Source organism: Leptonychotes weddellii, chromosome 3, assembly GCF_054177405.1.
Source record: "Leptonychotes weddellii isolate Sample4059 chromosome 3, ASM5417740v2, whole genome shotgun sequence".
NCBI lineage: Eukaryota > Metazoa > Chordata > Mammalia > Carnivora > Phocidae > Leptonychotes > Leptonychotes weddellii.
In genome coordinates, this window is record NC_138371.1 from 115,019,952 (window position 1) to 115,037,300 (window position 17,349).

Genomic DNA, 17,349 nt, shown 5'->3' on the forward strand with positions numbered 1-17,349 from the left:
TAGGTGTTCAGAATGGTTTGATCCCTATCCAGCTGAATTCCTGAGACCAGACGAAATCCAGGTCTCCTGCTCCTCAGCCATCTTGCTCTGCCTCTCCACTTTTGAATTAATATTATTGCTCTTTATTTTGTCCTGAGGAGGAACTAGAATCTGACAGCTCTTTAAAAATGCATATTCAAGAATTAACGTTTTTAAATAATACTTAGTATGTACAAACAGTTTTTCTTTATTTTATATTGTTGGGTTATATTTTCAATTTCTTTTTTTTTTTCTTAAAGATTTTATTTATTTGTTCATGAGAGACAGAGAGAGAGAGAGGCAGAGGGAGAAGCAGACTTCCCGTGAAGCAGGGAGCCCGATGTGGACTTGATCCCAGGACTCTGGGATCATGACCTGAGCCGAAGGCAGATGCTTAACCATCTGAGCCACCCAGGCGCCCATATTTTAAATTTCTTAAACTACATAGCTAAATTAAAAACTGGGCAAAGGACTTGATTGAAATTTTCCCTAAGATGATATAGGAATGGCCAACATGAAGAGATGCTCAACATTACCAATCATTAGGGAAATGCAAATCACAATGAGCTATCACCTCACACCTGTTAGAATGGCTGTCATCAAGAAGACAAGAGAGAACAAATGCTGGCAAGAATGTGGAGAAAAGGGAACCCTTGAGCAACTGTTGTTAAGAATGTAAATTGGTACAGCCAATGGAAATTGTACAACTAATGGAAATGGTACAACTAATGGAAAATAGTGTGGAGGTTCCTCAAAAAATTAAAAATAGAAATACCATATGATTCAGCAATTCCTATTCTGGAATATATTTGAGGGAAACAAAAACACTATATTGAAAAGATATCTGCACTCCCATGATCATAGCAGCATTCTTTACAATAGCCAAAACATGGAAACAACTTATGTGTCCATCAATCAATGAATGGATCAAGTTGTGTGTCATATATATAGGTATGTAGTGAGGTATATATATATATATATATATACATAAAAATGGAATGTTTCAGCCATTAAGAAAAAGAACAAGGAAATCCTCCCGTTTGCAAAAACATGGATGGACCTCACATTATGCTAAGTGAAATAAGTCAGACAGAGAAAGACACGTATTGTATGATCTCACTTGCATGTGGAACCAAAAAGAAAGAAAGAAAAAAAACAAAGTCATAGAAAAAGAGATCAGACTTGTGGTTATCAGCTGTAGGGTGTTGGTGGAGGGGGAGTTGGAAGAAGGTGATCAAAACGTGCAAACTTTCAGTTATAAATAAGTACCAGGGATATAATGTACAACATGATGATTATAGCTTACACTGCTATATGGTATATATGAAAGTTAAGACACTAGATACTGAGCGTTCTTATCACAAAGAACAAAACCATTTTTTTCTCTTTTTTCATATCTCTATGAGATGATGGATGTTGACTAAACTTACTACGGTAATCGTTTTACAATATACGTAAGTCAAATTATTATGCTGTATACCTTAAACTTATATAATGCTGGATATCAGTTATATCTCAGTAAAACTGGAAAAAAAAACTACATAAGCCATAACAACCTAAATTAAACTTAAAAGATTTTAATAGGCTCTTGAGTAAAAATGCACATACACACACACACACACACACACACACACACACACGGTCCCAATTTTTAGTCTGCATTTTCATATAAGCATTACTATTGAGATTTTGTATGGTAGAAGCTTATATTTATTGAGTGCAGCTTTGTATTGGCAGCATCTCTGTTTAGATTCATCTGCATACTTCACATCTAATATCTTATTTTCTTATTTTCATTCTAATAACTTTGTAAAGTAGGTATTACTTTTTCCATTTTGCACGTAAGAAATGTGAGTCTCAGAAAATTTGAGTAGCTGGTCCAGTGTTATATAACTAAATAATGGGGACAGGATTTGAATCTAGATCTGTGTAACCCTAAAGCCCATGGCCATTCCAGGGATGAAATTAATTATTACATTTATTGTAAAAATTATTGATTGGAATAATGAAATAAAAAGCACTTAGTAAATGGAATAAGACTCAAGATTCTAGGGCTTTAGAAGGTATTTTTAAAGTTTTACAAATCCAAGATATGATCTAAATGAACAATAGAACTGCTGCCCGCAGAAGGCAAGATAGAACTTGCAGTCTGAAACTAACAGGGTAGATTGACTGCTCAAACAAAAATAAACAAACGTATTTTCTTAACAGGAGTTAACAGGGTCCAGTGTCCTACAAAATAATATTTAAGATATCCAGGGTACAATCCAAAATTACCTAATATGCAAAGAACCTGGGAAATCTTACCATTTCTCAAGGAAAGAGAATTAATAAATACCAATCCCAAGATAACCCAGATATTAAAAGTATGAGACAAATATTCAAAGCAGCTGTTATATAACCACCTTCCATGAAGTCAAAGTAAACACTTTTAAATGAACGGAATGAAAGAAGATCTTAGAAGAGAAATAGAAAGTATATAAAAGAACCAAATGAAAATGAAAAATTTTATCAGAATTAAAAAATAATCATTTAATGAGCTTAATAGTAGAATGAAGATGACAGAGGAGAGAGTGCATGAGCTTGAAGATAGATCATCAAAATTATACAAATGAAGAACAGAGAGAAACAAAGTTGGGAAAACAATGGAAAGAGTTCCAGGCACCTGTGGGACAATATTAAGAGGTCTAAAATTCATAACATTGAAGTCTTACAGAAGGAGGAGAAAGAGATTCATACAGAACAGTTATTTAAAGAAAAAATGGCTGAAAACTTAACAAATTTGGTGGAGTTAGAGATTCAAGAAGCTCAGGATAAGCTCAGTAAAAACTATACCCAGACACATCATAATCAATCTCCTAAAAACCAAAGATAAAGAAAAAAAAATCTAAACAGAATCCAGAGGAAAATACAGTACATTACATATAAGGGAAAAGCAATTCAAATAATTACAGCATTTTCACCAGAAATCATGGAGTCCAGCAGTTGCCAAACCAAAATTCTATATTCAACAAAAATACCATCCAGAAACGCAAGCAAAATAAAAACATTGTCAAATGATGGAAATCTAAGAGAATTCCTCTCTACTAGACATGTTCTCAAAGAAATGCTGAAGCGATGTTCTTCAGGCACAAGGAGGAAGAAACATAGTGGAACTTGGAAATTGGGAATGAAGAAAGAATTGTTTTGTTTTGTTATGTTTTTTCCCCACAAAGATGCAAAGGCAAGTTAGTGGAGAAACGATAGTCTTTCCAACAAATAATGCCGGAACAATCGAACATTCACATACAAAAATTGGACCCCTGAACTATGACTCACATCTTATGCAAAATTTAATTTAAAATGGATGATAGACTTATATATACAATGTAAATTCTAAAATTTCTAGAAAAAAGCATAGGAAGAAATCTTTTCAACCTTGTTTGTGTTGGACAAAGTTATTAGATACAGCACTAAAAGCCTGATCGATAAAAGAAAAAAAAAAATCCTACAATGGACTTTATCTTAGTCTGCTTGGGCTACTATAACAAAAACACCATGTGGTGGCTTATAAACAACAGAAATTTGTATCTAACAATTCTGGAGGCTGAGAAGTCTAAGATAAAAGCACTGGCAGATTCAGTGTCAGGTGAGCCCACATCCTGGTTCATATAGATGGGTGCCTTCATGCTGTGTCCTCACAAGATGAAAGAGTTGAGGGATCTCCCTAGGGTTCCTTTTATAAGGGCATTAATCCCATTCATGAGGGCCCCACCTTCATTACCCAATCACTTTCCAGAGACCTTACCTCCAGATACTACCACATTGGGGATTAGGTTTCAACATAAAACTGGGGGGCAGGGGGGCGGGGGAGGACACAAAAACATTCAATCCATGGCAGGCTTTATCAAATTAAAAACTTTTTTGTGTGAAAGAGACTGTTGAGAATGCCACATTCTCTCATACTGGGAAAACTACAGACTGGGAAAAAGTATTTGCAAATCACATAATCTTGCAAAGGTCTTATAAATATAAATGTATACAAGTATAAGAATATATATTTATCCAAGTATAATGGTATACAAGGGACTTACAAGTGTGTATATGTGTGTGTATGTATGTATATGTATGTATGTATGTAATGTATGTGTGTGTATATGTATATATATATATACACACATATAATATGTATGTATAAATAACTTTCCAAATTTAACAATAAGAAAACAAACATTACAATAAAAAAGCAAGCAAAACATTTGGGCACTTCAGCACAATGTACAGATGACTAATACCTACATGAAAAGATACTCACTATCCTTAGCTATTAAGGAAGTTCAAATTAAAACAACAATCAGATGCTAATACTTATCTACTAGAATGGCTAAAATTAAAACAAAAACCTTACAATGCAAGAGCTGACAAAGAGGTGAAGTAGCTGAACTCATGTACATTGCTGGAGGAAATACAAAATGGTGCATCCTCTTTGGAAAGCAGTTTGGCAGTTTTCTTATACAATCAAACATGCACTTACCATATGACACAGCAATCCTATTCCCAAGTATTTACTCCAAGAGAAATAAAAACTTATATTCACACAGAAAACTTGTAACAAATGCTCATAGCAACCCTATTAGTAAATGCCCCAAAACTGAAAGTAGCCCAAAGGTTCTTCAACTGGTGAATGGATAAACAGTACATCCATATAATAGTACTCAGCAATATAAAGGAATCGACTATTGATACATGCAACAACCTGAATGAATCTCAGGTGTATTCTGCAAAATAAAAGAAGCCAGACTCAAAAGAACACAAATTGCATAATTCCATTTATGTGACATTTGGAAAAAGCAAAACCTTCGGCAAATAAAACATATTAGTGGCTTACAAGGGTTAAGAGTAGAAAGGAAGTTTGATGAGAAAGGGACAACATAAGGGAGCTTTTGGGGAGGATTGAACTATTCTGTATCTTGATTGTGGTAGTGGTTTCATGACTCTGCTTTTGTCAGGATTTATAGAACTGTACACCAAAAAAGAGTGAATTTTACTGTATATAAATTAATAAATGTTCAAAAACTTTAAAAAAATCAAAGGCCCAAAGAAGTCTTTATAGATGACTCTTGAATTGTGAATACTAATATTTATCAAACTGTATTCCATTTTTAATATTGAGAATTACAATCAAATAGTATTAATTTACTGTTTTAAAGTTAAATAAGTTACAACTCAGGTTTCCTGCCAACACAGGTATATTGGTCATATAATCATAGAACATAAGTTAGATTTTTCTATAACTAATAGCTATAAATGAATTAATTTTCACTATATGTATTTTTTAAATTATATAGTTTTTAAAATGCTTAAGTAAATGTGGTAAATGTACTCATTCTCTAATAAAGATTATGAAATGTTCAGAGGGAGGAAAAAGGAACTTTTTTCCAACAGTTTTTAAGTAAAGTGTCAAGATTTAAATTAGGAATGTGCTCTACAGTCAGTGAATAGTGGTTATAAGCTGTGCTGCCAGGTGTATTGATAGTTACTGGGTTAGACCAAATAATCTCCTAATTGTGATCTCCATGACAATGTGAGATAGAAGATGGAAAAAGAAACCTGCTTAGAAATCAAATATATTGATATCACAGCCCGCATTTGTGTAATGGCTATGAAGTTTCATAGAATGCTTATCCCGTAGCTTCCTAAGAGCTATATAAATGAATATAACAGGTTCAAATGGGAAAATGACATACTTACTGGATTTCAACCTGATATTCTACACCTTCAAAACAGGAGTTCTCATACTCACCGTATCATGAATTTAAAGTCAAAATAATAAAGTAACATAAAGAATGAGCAGGTAGTGCTGTGGAGTGAAAATTGGAAATAAATTCTGGCTTTGGAATATTCTGAAACAATCCCATTAACTTTCACTTCCTGGCTTCACTTCTGTTTCCTTTATCTTTAAACATTCTCTATTGCCATCTGTAATGGGTATGAACTACAACCACTGCACTCAGGTATTTATTTAATTCCAAACTAATTTGCTCTGAGTTCCCTCCACGGGGCCGTTGGAAAATTCAATCTCAGTTATTAATAGGACCCTACATATACACTCCTGGATTATGCAGAGATTCTAGTAATCTTATTAATATAAAGCCCTGGGATCTTCATTTCACTCGGGCTCTGGAGATACGCTTAATTTATGCTTGAAGGGGGGGGTCTGTTTCTGGACAAAATGAGACATTAGGTTCTATATTAATGCAAGGAGCTGTGGCACCTAGGGTACAGCCATGTATATTCCTGCTGTTTCATTGGGAGTAGATGCCCCCCCCCTTTCAGGACCCTCTTCATATATCATCTTCTTAGTTTTGGAATAAACTCAAACTCTGGATACTTCAGTCTCTTTACCCGTCAAGCCTCTATGATCCATCACCTCTCTAAGGATAGTTGAACTGCTTTTTAAAAGGAATATCTCTTATGGCTCCTGAGAAGATAAGAGTAGTCTCAGGTCTCCTAGATTCAAAACCCTGCTTGTTACGGAGGGCATAGAGTGAAGTGGAGATTTTGCTTATTTTTCTCATCCATTTAGATTCCCTAGCCCAAACCTTTCTACAACTATCCTGGGACATCTGTTTGTTGCAAGGGTTCTGTAATCATGGAACATATTTTGTTTTTCTTTGGGAATTTGAACCTTTGACATTCGCTCACTGTGTTCTAATTGAGGTTACTAATTCTGACTGGTCTAATAGAAAACATAAATCTAAGAGTCGTCATGACTTGATGGTTGAATAGATAGGAAAGAACCAAGGATGTTGCCCACGTTATTCTCATGATTCACTGGGAGAATGGTGGGGCCATTCTTAGAACTGAAAAACATTCAAGGAACTGGTATAGATGGGAAGATGATTATTGAGTTTGCCTTGCCTGTGGCACATTCTAGTGTAAAGGTCCACCACAAGATTGAAACTAGAGCTCCATATGATATTAGGTCACTAGTTATACATGTGCTAACTTTCTCAGGCATGGCCAAAACATATTTTCCAGTACAAATTTCATCTCTCTTATTCACCCAGTAAAGGGCATCTAGGAGACATCCTTGATTTACTTCTTTCTTTCAGCCCTCCCTCTCCCCGTACAGCACACATACACAGATTGTCCATCAACAGGTGCTGTCAGCAATACATTTGGGATATGTGCTTTCTTCTTCCCAAGCACTGAAAACAGTAGATTCTTCCAGGGTTGTGTTTTGCTGGGTAGGTTCATCAAGGGAAGGGAGCAAAGATATTAAGATACATGTAAGAAAATGGTTGAAGTGATAGATTGTGTAGTGTAAGGTAGTTCAGAAAGGAAAGTAAAGAAAGAAGGGAATTGATAGGCAGATAATAATGGAGTCAAGAAAACAAGAGTTGCTAAGCTGAAAGAATGGGCAGTTTTAGGATGTTTTAATTTAAGATTTCAGAACAACAGCAGTGCAAGATTGACAAATCCAGAATGGTCCTGAAAGTGGTTAAGTGGGGTCAAGTTGAAGATCATGGTAATGAGGAGGTCAAGAAACTGAAAAAGATGGAATCCTGCATGCGTCACTTATGTTGAATTACCCAAGATAATTTCAGCACTTGGGTTGGAAAGGAAGATTGTCAGCATCTTTTAAGTCTTCAGTGAATAACAGGAATGGCCTAGGACGCTGGTATAGGACTCCAGGTGGGGAAAGGAGTAGGTGGTATTGCCAGATTCAGCAAGAGCCTCAAAGGAGTCTCAAAGTCCACCTTCCCTTAAAACAAAGGTCCAAATGAACAGGAGTAGAAAATATACTACAGGATGGCAGAACTTTAAAAAGCCTATCAGATCATTTTCCCTGATAGAAATCTAATGCAGATCACATAGGCAAGAGCAGTGATTTGAAAGGATGAGGTGATATAGATCAATAGTGATTATACAGGTCAAGACCAAAAATGTCTATAATTTGTCTATGACAATGATCACACTGAAACCTTTATGACCCAATTGATTACAAGGCAATTATTTCTGTTGCTTTTTTTCCCTAAAATATATAGACTTTTTTAAAAAAAATTAGAATAATTGTTTTAATAAGTCTCAGAAATAAGGCACCTAGTAAAATGCTTAATACATAGAGTTAGAGTTGCATAAAACTTACAAATGAAGAAAATCAATAAGTAGATTATAAAATAAAAAATCTCACAAATATTAGACTACTTTCTTAGCGTGGAAGTCGTTAGGTTTAAAACAAAAAAAGTTTTGGATCTTCACATAAATGAAACTTCTCCTTGATTTACAGATGGCATAAAGTTTAAAATTTTTGGCCATTTGCAACAAGTGCCTGGAGTTAAAGGGAGATGATCACAATCCCTCAGTCATTTATTGGGCTGCTAATTAAAATATTCATTTGTGAAACTGTAGGAAATATTTCTCAAGCAGTAACATCTGCTGTGTTGGCAGATGGTATTTTTGCTGGAATCATTGAAGATGGTACCTTACTAGGCTGTCGAGAAAAATCTCTGGACTCCTTACTGTGATTGTTTTTATAAGCTTGTATTTTAGATTAGACATTTTTAGTTAAATATCACTGTATTCCCTAAAATAGTATGTTCAACACGTTGACTTCTTAAAAATCATAAAAGACATATAAAAATGTTTAATAATTTGAATTCAAACAGTATTTTTCTCTAGAAAGATCCTGTTCTTATAACTGCATATCATATATATTTTTGTTTTTATAAATGAAATGAGTAAACTACAGTGACATTGCTCTATATTATATACACACTAAAGTTTTATGCATTAGATTGTGAAGTGTCTTTTGCTGCTTGTGTTCCCAAGTAGTTTACTGTCTTTTGTCAGTAATAAGGGTTGCCTGTTTAGTTGGAAAGTGCCATTGCCCTAGAGTGCTGTATTTTGAAGTCATCTGTCATGGATACATTGTAGAGAGAAGACTATTTATGTTTATGGCATTTTAAGTAACTGAGTTAAACCCTTTGGAATATAGAGAAATGGCTTGTTTACTGTCATCACTGTTCACTTAATCTTGTGACCCTGACATGATAGCATTCCCATAAATCTCCCTGTGGGTAGTTCAATAAAACAGATGAACATCAAAATGTAATGATTGTTTCAGCTTTAGGAATTAACTATCTGATGGAATAAATATGGCCCGCATAGAACTGTTACAGGAGCATTTTACCACTCCCCTTTTCTAACAAGCAATACTAGAAAATAATTATATATTATAGTTTGTATTCTATTTTTAGATAATATTTGCAGTATCTAGGAGTCATATCATTAAGAGAAAAAGAAAATAGATAAAAATAACATGTATATTATGACATTTTTAAAGCAGTTTAAATTTGTTGGCATATTTAAGATTATAAAAAATAATAAAATTGGTTTCTGCAAGGACATTTTAATATAGCTTTCTGTTGTGTTTTCATTGTATTACATCGTTATTTTTAACATATTCAATTTTTAAAAATATTTGCAATTACATAATTTCTCAAATGTGAATTTTTTACCCCACCCATTTTGTAAGCAACTATTGAGGCATTCAGGGAAAAAAATTGAGGCCATTGAGGCATTCAAGGAAAAAAAACAAACAAACATGCAGCACTAAGATAATGGAAGAAACTGAAAGAAACTAACACTCAGTTCTCTACCGCATTCCAGAGGTAATGTCCACAAACTGGAAGAAAATCAACTTTGCTTCAACATCCTTTAAAAAAGCAAATGCTATTAATACACTCATTGCTTAGATAATAGATCTATAGGATGAAATGATCTTAAAGATGAAATGATCTTAAAGCAAGTTACATTTGTCTCCCAATTTCCATATGTAAAAAACTTTTTGTCAGTTTATTTTGGTGTGGTAAAACCTCTAATCCTCTTCTCCAATAGGATTTTGTACTTTGGCTACTATTAATCCAATTTGCATGATAATGATAAATTCTAAACACCAAAAGTGTGCTGTATAATGTCACATCTGTGGGGGGGAAAGCATAGCATTTATATTTTTATACAGGTTATTATGAAAATGTATGTAACAGATCTATTAAAAAAAAAAAAAACCTCGTAAGCATTTTCAGTAGCAACCCAGGCAGAAAAGTAAGAAAATGAAAAGCTCTGAATCCTGTCAAAAAAGAAGGCCAGTTACTAATATGATACAAGACCCCAGAAAAATAAGGTGAATCAGATATCTTTACTAATTAAATCTTTGACCATTAGCATGAGGTTGAGAAAAAATCTTCCATGAAGAGAAGGTTGTACTATGTATTACTACATACATGATCAGCTACTTTACTTTAGGTTTTGGCAACTAAGCCCTAAAAATACTTCCTTTTATTTTAACAGCCTTTCAAAGTGTTATGATGCCTAAAAATTTGATTGTGGACAGTGGTAAGACAGAAACTGTTTTCTTTTAAGTGGAATTCTTTTCTGTCAGCTATTAATATTCATAAATAGCTACCAAATACAGTCAAGCACTCTACAGATGAACATACTGTTCAGAGCCAGGGAATGGGGTATTACTTAAAAGGATTTTTATGCATTTTCAATCTTAACATAAAGCTTAAAAATTAAGTATGGCTGCCTTCTAGATGAAGAAAGACTTTTAAGGGCTAGGCAATAAAATATAGCAAATATAAACTATCATTTAGGCATTTTTAAAGTGTATAAACTGATTTATCCAACTGAGTAAACTGAGTGGTTTTTTTAGAACACTTTAAGATACACTCTTAAGCAGTAAATTAACAAACATATGAAATAGCTAACAAGATACCTCATTAACTTCTTTAAGAGCATTTATTAAGTATATGATAATTAAGTAGATAATTAGAGTTTCACCTTTCAGTAAATTTGATGGTGTCATGATCAGAGTTGGGTGAGTATTGGTTTCAAATATTAATAGTTCAAGGGCACTTAAGTGATGAGGACCTTGTAATTATTCCCTTGAGGAGCGTCATGTCTGTGATACTTAGTTTAAAATAAAGTCAAGACTTTCTTCTCTGGTTAATCCCAACTACTTTTTATTTACCATCTCCCAGATTATTTTACATTAAATTTCAACTTTTGTGATGTATAAAATGATAGTCTCTCACAACTTTACGTATGCTCCAAACTCAGGGACGCCTGTGTGGCTCAGTTGGTTAAGCGTCTGCCTTCGGCTTGGGTCATGATCCCAATGTCCTGGGATCAAGACCCGCATCCGGCTCCCAGGTCTGTGGGAAGCCTGCTTCTCCCTCTCGCACTCCCCCCTGCTTATGTTCCCTCTCTTGTTGTCTCTCTCTCTGTCAAATAAATAAATAAAATCTTTAAATAAAATGATTTTCATTTTGAAATTGCAGTCTCCTCCATCTTCCTTCAGCCACAGAATTATGTGTTTTTATTCTTGGTATTTATTATAAATCCCTTTACCATCATTAACACTAGTATTGTTTGTTTCGTATTTTGAAACAGTCTGCACTCCAGATATTTTAAAGTAGCTCTTTGATCTGTTTTGAACATTGACCATTTACATTATTATTAATACATAGTACATGCCTCTTAAGTAGGTTGTGAAGATTAAAAACATAGTAAGTGCAGATGTTAGTTATTATTATTCTTATAATTATATCACTCCTTGCTACATATTTTCCGAAAGGGGTAACTTCTTACCTTTATAAAATTTGAAAAAATACCTAACATATATCTAAAACTTAGTATATTAATTCAATTCAGTGTGTTTTTGGCTTCAGATGCTGAGGTTAGAAAATATTGTTAGGGAGGGTCCACTGTTCAGCCTCTGCCTGTAAACAGATAACACTCATACCACCCAAGACATATTTGTTGTTAATGTGGAACTGTGCTGTATGTTAGGTCCAAGCATTTTTATGGGAGCCTGCCAGCTTGGATGAGTACCAGAATACCTTAATGATTATCCCAGGAAAAAACAACAACAACACAGGAAAAACAAACAAAATTTAAAAAAAAATAAACACTTAACTGGCCTTTGTTAAAATGCCATATTGTCAGATCAGAATTTCCAGCTGTTCACTTGACTATCCTATGAAGCCTTACAGTGAATAAAACTGAGCTGAAGTATTACCACTTACAGTTTAGTGTCTTCCTTCTTTGTGCTTCTATAACTTTCTTACTTAGTTTATGTCCCTGCTATATTGTATGTATATTTTTTTCTTTTACTGTCAAAACTCTGTATTCTTCATAAGTTGAAGTTCTTGGTATGTGTCAGAGTGCCTAGCATATAAGAAGTGGTCTGTAAATAAATATTACTGAGTAAGTAAGGAAGTGAATGAATGAAAAGATGGATGAATACAGGAGTTCAACGTACCGATGATTCATCTCAGAGAATTCTGAAATGTTACCGAGTGGGCCCAAATAATAATTATTATTGGATAATAAGATAATAGTAATTATTACTTGGGCATATTTGCTAGCATTTCAGAAATTGCTAAGTTTGGATAAAGAGGGTCTCCAGGATGGCTCAGTCAGTTGAATGTCTAATTCTTGATTTCGGCTCAGGTCATGATCTCAGGCTTCTGGGATCTAGCCCCATGTCCGACTCCCCTACCTCTCCTTGTCTCTTGTCTCCCTCTCCCTCAGCTTCCTACCCCCTCGGTGCACACACCCTCTTTCTCTAAAATAAAATAAATTTTAGGGGCTCCTGGGTGGCTCAGTCGTTAAGCATCTGCCTTCGGCTCAGGTCATGATCCCGGGGTCCTGGGATCAAGCCTCGTGTCTGGCTCCCTGCTCATGGGGAGCCTGCTTCTCCCTCTCCCGCTCCCCCTGCTTGTGTTCCCTGTCTCCCTGTGTCTCTCTCTGTCAAATAAATAAAATCTTTTAAAAAATAAAATAAAATAAAATAAATCTTACCAAAAAAAAGTTTGGATAAAGAATTGAGTAAGAGTACACTTTGCCTCTGTTTCTCCCTTTAACTTTCTGCTTTCCCTTGAAATATGAAATAATGAATAATATTTTTCAGGATATTTTTAATTATTTTGACTATAATGTTTTATATATTTTGGTAAAATTCTAATTTTCAGTGTATCATTTAGTAAACTTTGAACACAATAAAAGTAAACAAACTTGAGAAATTAGTTTAAACTTTATTATTAAAATTAATTTTTAAGAATTAATTATATGGATGGCATTATGTTAGAGCTTTAGACTCAGACAGACTTGAATTCAAATTTCATCTCCAAAGCTTCAGATCTGTATAGCTTTGACAAATTTCCTAACCTCTTCAAGCTTCAGTATTTTTCATATGTAAAATATGACATATTAACTATCTCATGGAATTGTGGGCCATACATTAGAAAACAAAATTTTATAATTTTATCAATTTTATAATTAACATGAATATTTCAAGTTGGTAATAATTTTAAAGCAAACCTAAGTAATAACTTATTGGCATTTTTACTGTTTTTTTAATATAAATATGTACAGTATTATATTTGATCATTGGATTACCAGCATATTTCAGGCCCAAAACACTGACAGAGGCTTAAAAGATATCTTTACCGTTCTGATCTCTGATTATTTATCTTATGGTTTTCATTTATACTTCTCACTGTTATCTAAATTAAACTGTTTACTCATTGGCATTGTACTTTTACAAATACATAGAAATATATGGCTAGAGTATTTAGGAGAAATAACTTTCCTGAATAAAACTGATAGGATTCTTCGTTAGTACTGTTTTTCCAAGAGAAAGAGTATCACCTATAATGATGTAAAGCCAAAAATTATGCCTTTGACTTTAAAACTTTCCGGAAGCTTTTTAAAAAGTATTAAAGTTAAAATGTGTTTAGATTTGTTTTCCTTTATTTCTGAGTGATTCCCTATTATTAATCATCTTGGCATACTTTCCTAGCCTGATTTCAAAAAATTACACACATAACTTTTGCTGACTTCTACTAGATTAAGTGTTTGTTTACATAGGTAAAATATGATTTAAAACTCATAGTGTACATTCATTTCTTTTAATTTTTTTTATATCTCTTTATTTTATTAGAGGAGGGAGGGGACAGAAGGAGAGGGTGGAGAGAGAATCTTAAGCAGGCTCCACACCCAGGCTGGAGCCCAGTGTGGGGCTCAATCTCACTACCCTAAGATCATGACCTGAGCCGAAATCAAAGAGTTAGACACCCACCTGAGCCACCCAGGCACCCCAATTTCTTTTGCTTTTTGATTGGAACCTAGAACTTCTATTTTGATTCTAGAGTTTTTAGTCATACCATCTCAACTCCAGGCCATCTCATATCCCATATTCATGTGCTCTTTTACTTGCTCAGCAGGTTCTTTTTTAAGTTTGCCAAATGAAATTTAAGACAGTTGTACTTTTTTTTTTTTTTTTGTGGAGTGGTTTAAAAAAAAATCTTAGAAAATTCTCTCCTATTTATTCTAAGAATAAGATTATATCAAGCCTTCATCCTCTTGACTTGACACATTTACATGTTTCATTCTTGACTTCCACTACATTAAAGTATGTGCAACAATGGTTTTATATAAACAGACAAGGGATACACCTTATGTTGTTTTGCAAATATCTAGCAAGGTGGGATGTTAACTTATGTTCCCAGAAACTATACACGAAATCCTGGTGTTTGGGAGGTCGAAATTTGTAATAAATGATAAAACTTTGGCTTTGTAATAAGTTGGCTTGAATATGTTGTCAGAAAAATTAAGGAATTTAGGGAAAACTAGGCATGTTTCCTAAATTACTTTTTTTTATTCATAGTTAACTGAGTTAGTATGGCTCTTGTTTCCATCTACTTAGTAGATAAATTATTGTATCTCGAATATTTGAAAGGTAAGTATTTTTTACCTGAGAAGTATTTATAAGGGAAAATGTCTAACTAGGATGCAATTTGTCAGAAACTAATTTGGCAGAGGGGGCGGGGTGGTATAAGCATAAACCTTTTGTCGTTGTTGTTTTTATTCTTTTTTTTTTTTTAATTCCTTTTTTTTTTAACTCTTGTTTTTGGTCAAGAATAGGGAAAGAAAAATGACTCATTATTTCCATGATTTAAAGGTTTTACTGCAGCAGCTGAGCAGCTCACTTTTCTTCAATGCTACATTAACTTTTCCATTAAGGACCCTGTTGTAAAGTACAGAGCCCTTGAGCATTATGAAGTTGCTGTCTGGTGTTCGTTCATTGATATGGTTACTCTATTTGAATGTTGCAATCATTCCAGAGTGGAAGTCTTCATTACTTTTTAAGAATGTTTCTTTCATCTTAAATTTGGTTAAATTTAATTTCACTGCTGTGGATTAAATGTCTGTAAATAATTTTATAAGACTTTTTTTTCCCTCATTTAGAACTTCTGTCACATAAAGTCCAATATAATTATGATGTTACTATTATTCATAAAACCCAGATTTGTATGTGACAGATACTACTTGAAGAAAAAGACAGACACTTTGGTGTCACACATGGCCTACATTTAGTTCATTTGTCTTCTTTTCCTCCTTTTCATTCATTCTAGAAATTATCCCAGTTGTCTAGAATTATGCGAGACCTGAGGAGTAGTCTCCAGGAGGCTGGAGTCTTCAGGCGACAGTGAGGATGGGAGAAATAGGATGTCCTTCCTATGGATGGTTAGGCTGTTGAAGGAGAGGGGTATTTAGAGTTGCAGAGCAGTTAGGAAAAGGGGGTGTGATGTTGTGGGCACATGCTTTAAAAAAGGGAGACTACAGAAGAGTTGTTACAAGCCTGCTTAGGGTGGACAGTGTGGTACCCCACTAAGAAGTTTAGGAGGCTCATATACAGAGTGGTATGTACAATGTTTCTTCCTAGCAAATTTTCAGGCCTCGCTCATCTTGGTAAGAGGATAAATTCTGTATTGATGAAAAGGCCATGATAATCAGTTACCCTGTGTTTTCAGGTTTAAAGAGCTAAGAAATAGGGAAAACGCTGGTAAGAACCAAGTTTATGTTTTGAGAGATTTTGTTTGTTGACAGGTTGGTTTTTGGGTTTGGGAATTTTATTTTATTTCACCTTATCATATCTTATTTTGCATTTTTACCAAACAGAGATTAAAAGAAGAGACAGACAGACAGATGTCCCTACCAACTGTGGGAGTGAGCTACCGTGGTAGCAGGCTTATTGATGTTGATCAAAAGCAGTATCAGGCTAATGAGCAGCAAGGACCAGCAGCAGAGATGGTGAAACACTAGGTAGAGAAAAAAAGCTGATTTAAACACTGACCAGTGATTGTAGAGGGAGACACAAGGCAGAACCCATTCCCCTGCCAATGAAGGACTAAACTGTTGAGTCTGGCAGTGAGAAGGAACTATACTTTGGGGATTAGGGTTTGATAGGATATCCCCTTCCTGTATAGCAATAATCTCTATTATCTATAGTTTTGGTGGTTAATTTCCCCCAAATGCAAATGTTTCCAAACTTTTACTTCTGAAACACATAACCATCATGAAGCAACAAGGTGCTGCCTCTCATTGCATAACCTTGTTAAAATCTACCTCTTTTAATAAATAAGCCTCTAGCTCAAATCCCTGTTGTCTTTACTGATCCATCCAGATATTTAGCCTTCCGGCTGTCTGTAACTGATTTTCAGTTCTTTTCTCAGCCCAGTGTTTTACCATATCATATTCTCTTGGAAGCCATCTGGCTCCTGCCTTTACAGTAACTTCATAATAAATTCTGATACTTCCACCATTATAGCCCTATCTTTATGACCTCTGTCATACCTGTCATTTATGCTATCAAAACAAATAAAGAACCACAAACATACATACAAGCACACAAACTCACTCCCTGCCAAAAACAAGAACACTCATTTGGATCTTTTCATTGAAATTCCTTATTCTTATTCTGGTCTTTACAAGCTCTTTACTAATCACTGTAAGAGAGCAGTTTAGAGGGGAGAGTGTCATTCTATCATAGTATCTTTCCAAAAACCATCATAGTTATTCTGATTTCCGTGTAGCTTTAGGATTAAAACAAAATTAGAAGAACAAAATAGTAATTCTGATAATGATATATCAAAATTGAATTGATAGATCATTGAATCTTACTGTCTTGAGGAAAAAATAAGTTTAGATCCACAAAATGTTGGATGTGCTTGTGTGTATATATATGTATGTGTGAATCTAGGAGTAGGCCTACACAAACTAAGTTAAATCTATTTTTCTTTCATTCTGTCTTGGGTTTCAGAGTGTCTCTGTCCAGAAGTTTCTCTGGCCCAGTTGGCTGGCATGGCCTCTGAAAAACAAAAACATAATAAAGTATCTCTCCCTCATAGGCATAAATCTGTTTTGCTAGTGGAAACTAAAAGATAGAGACAGGTTTCTAACTCACAGGAATGAATGTCTGTGGTCAAACTTCAGAAA

The 17,349-nt window shown here is 34.3% G+C and overlaps 1 protein-coding gene across 1 annotated transcript in view; it reads left to right on the plus strand.

Moving 5' to 3' along the window:
* NBEA (neurobeachin) overlaps positions 1-17,349 on the plus strand; it is a 609,173-nt gene that overhangs the window by 322,183 nt on the left and 269,641 nt on the right. The window contains exon 32 of the mRNA XM_081815498.1: positions 16,033-16,164. Within this exon, the coding sequence (XP_081671624.1) occupies positions 16,033-16,164 (132 nt within the window). The remainder of the gene's footprint in view (positions 1-16,032; positions 16,165-17,349) is intronic.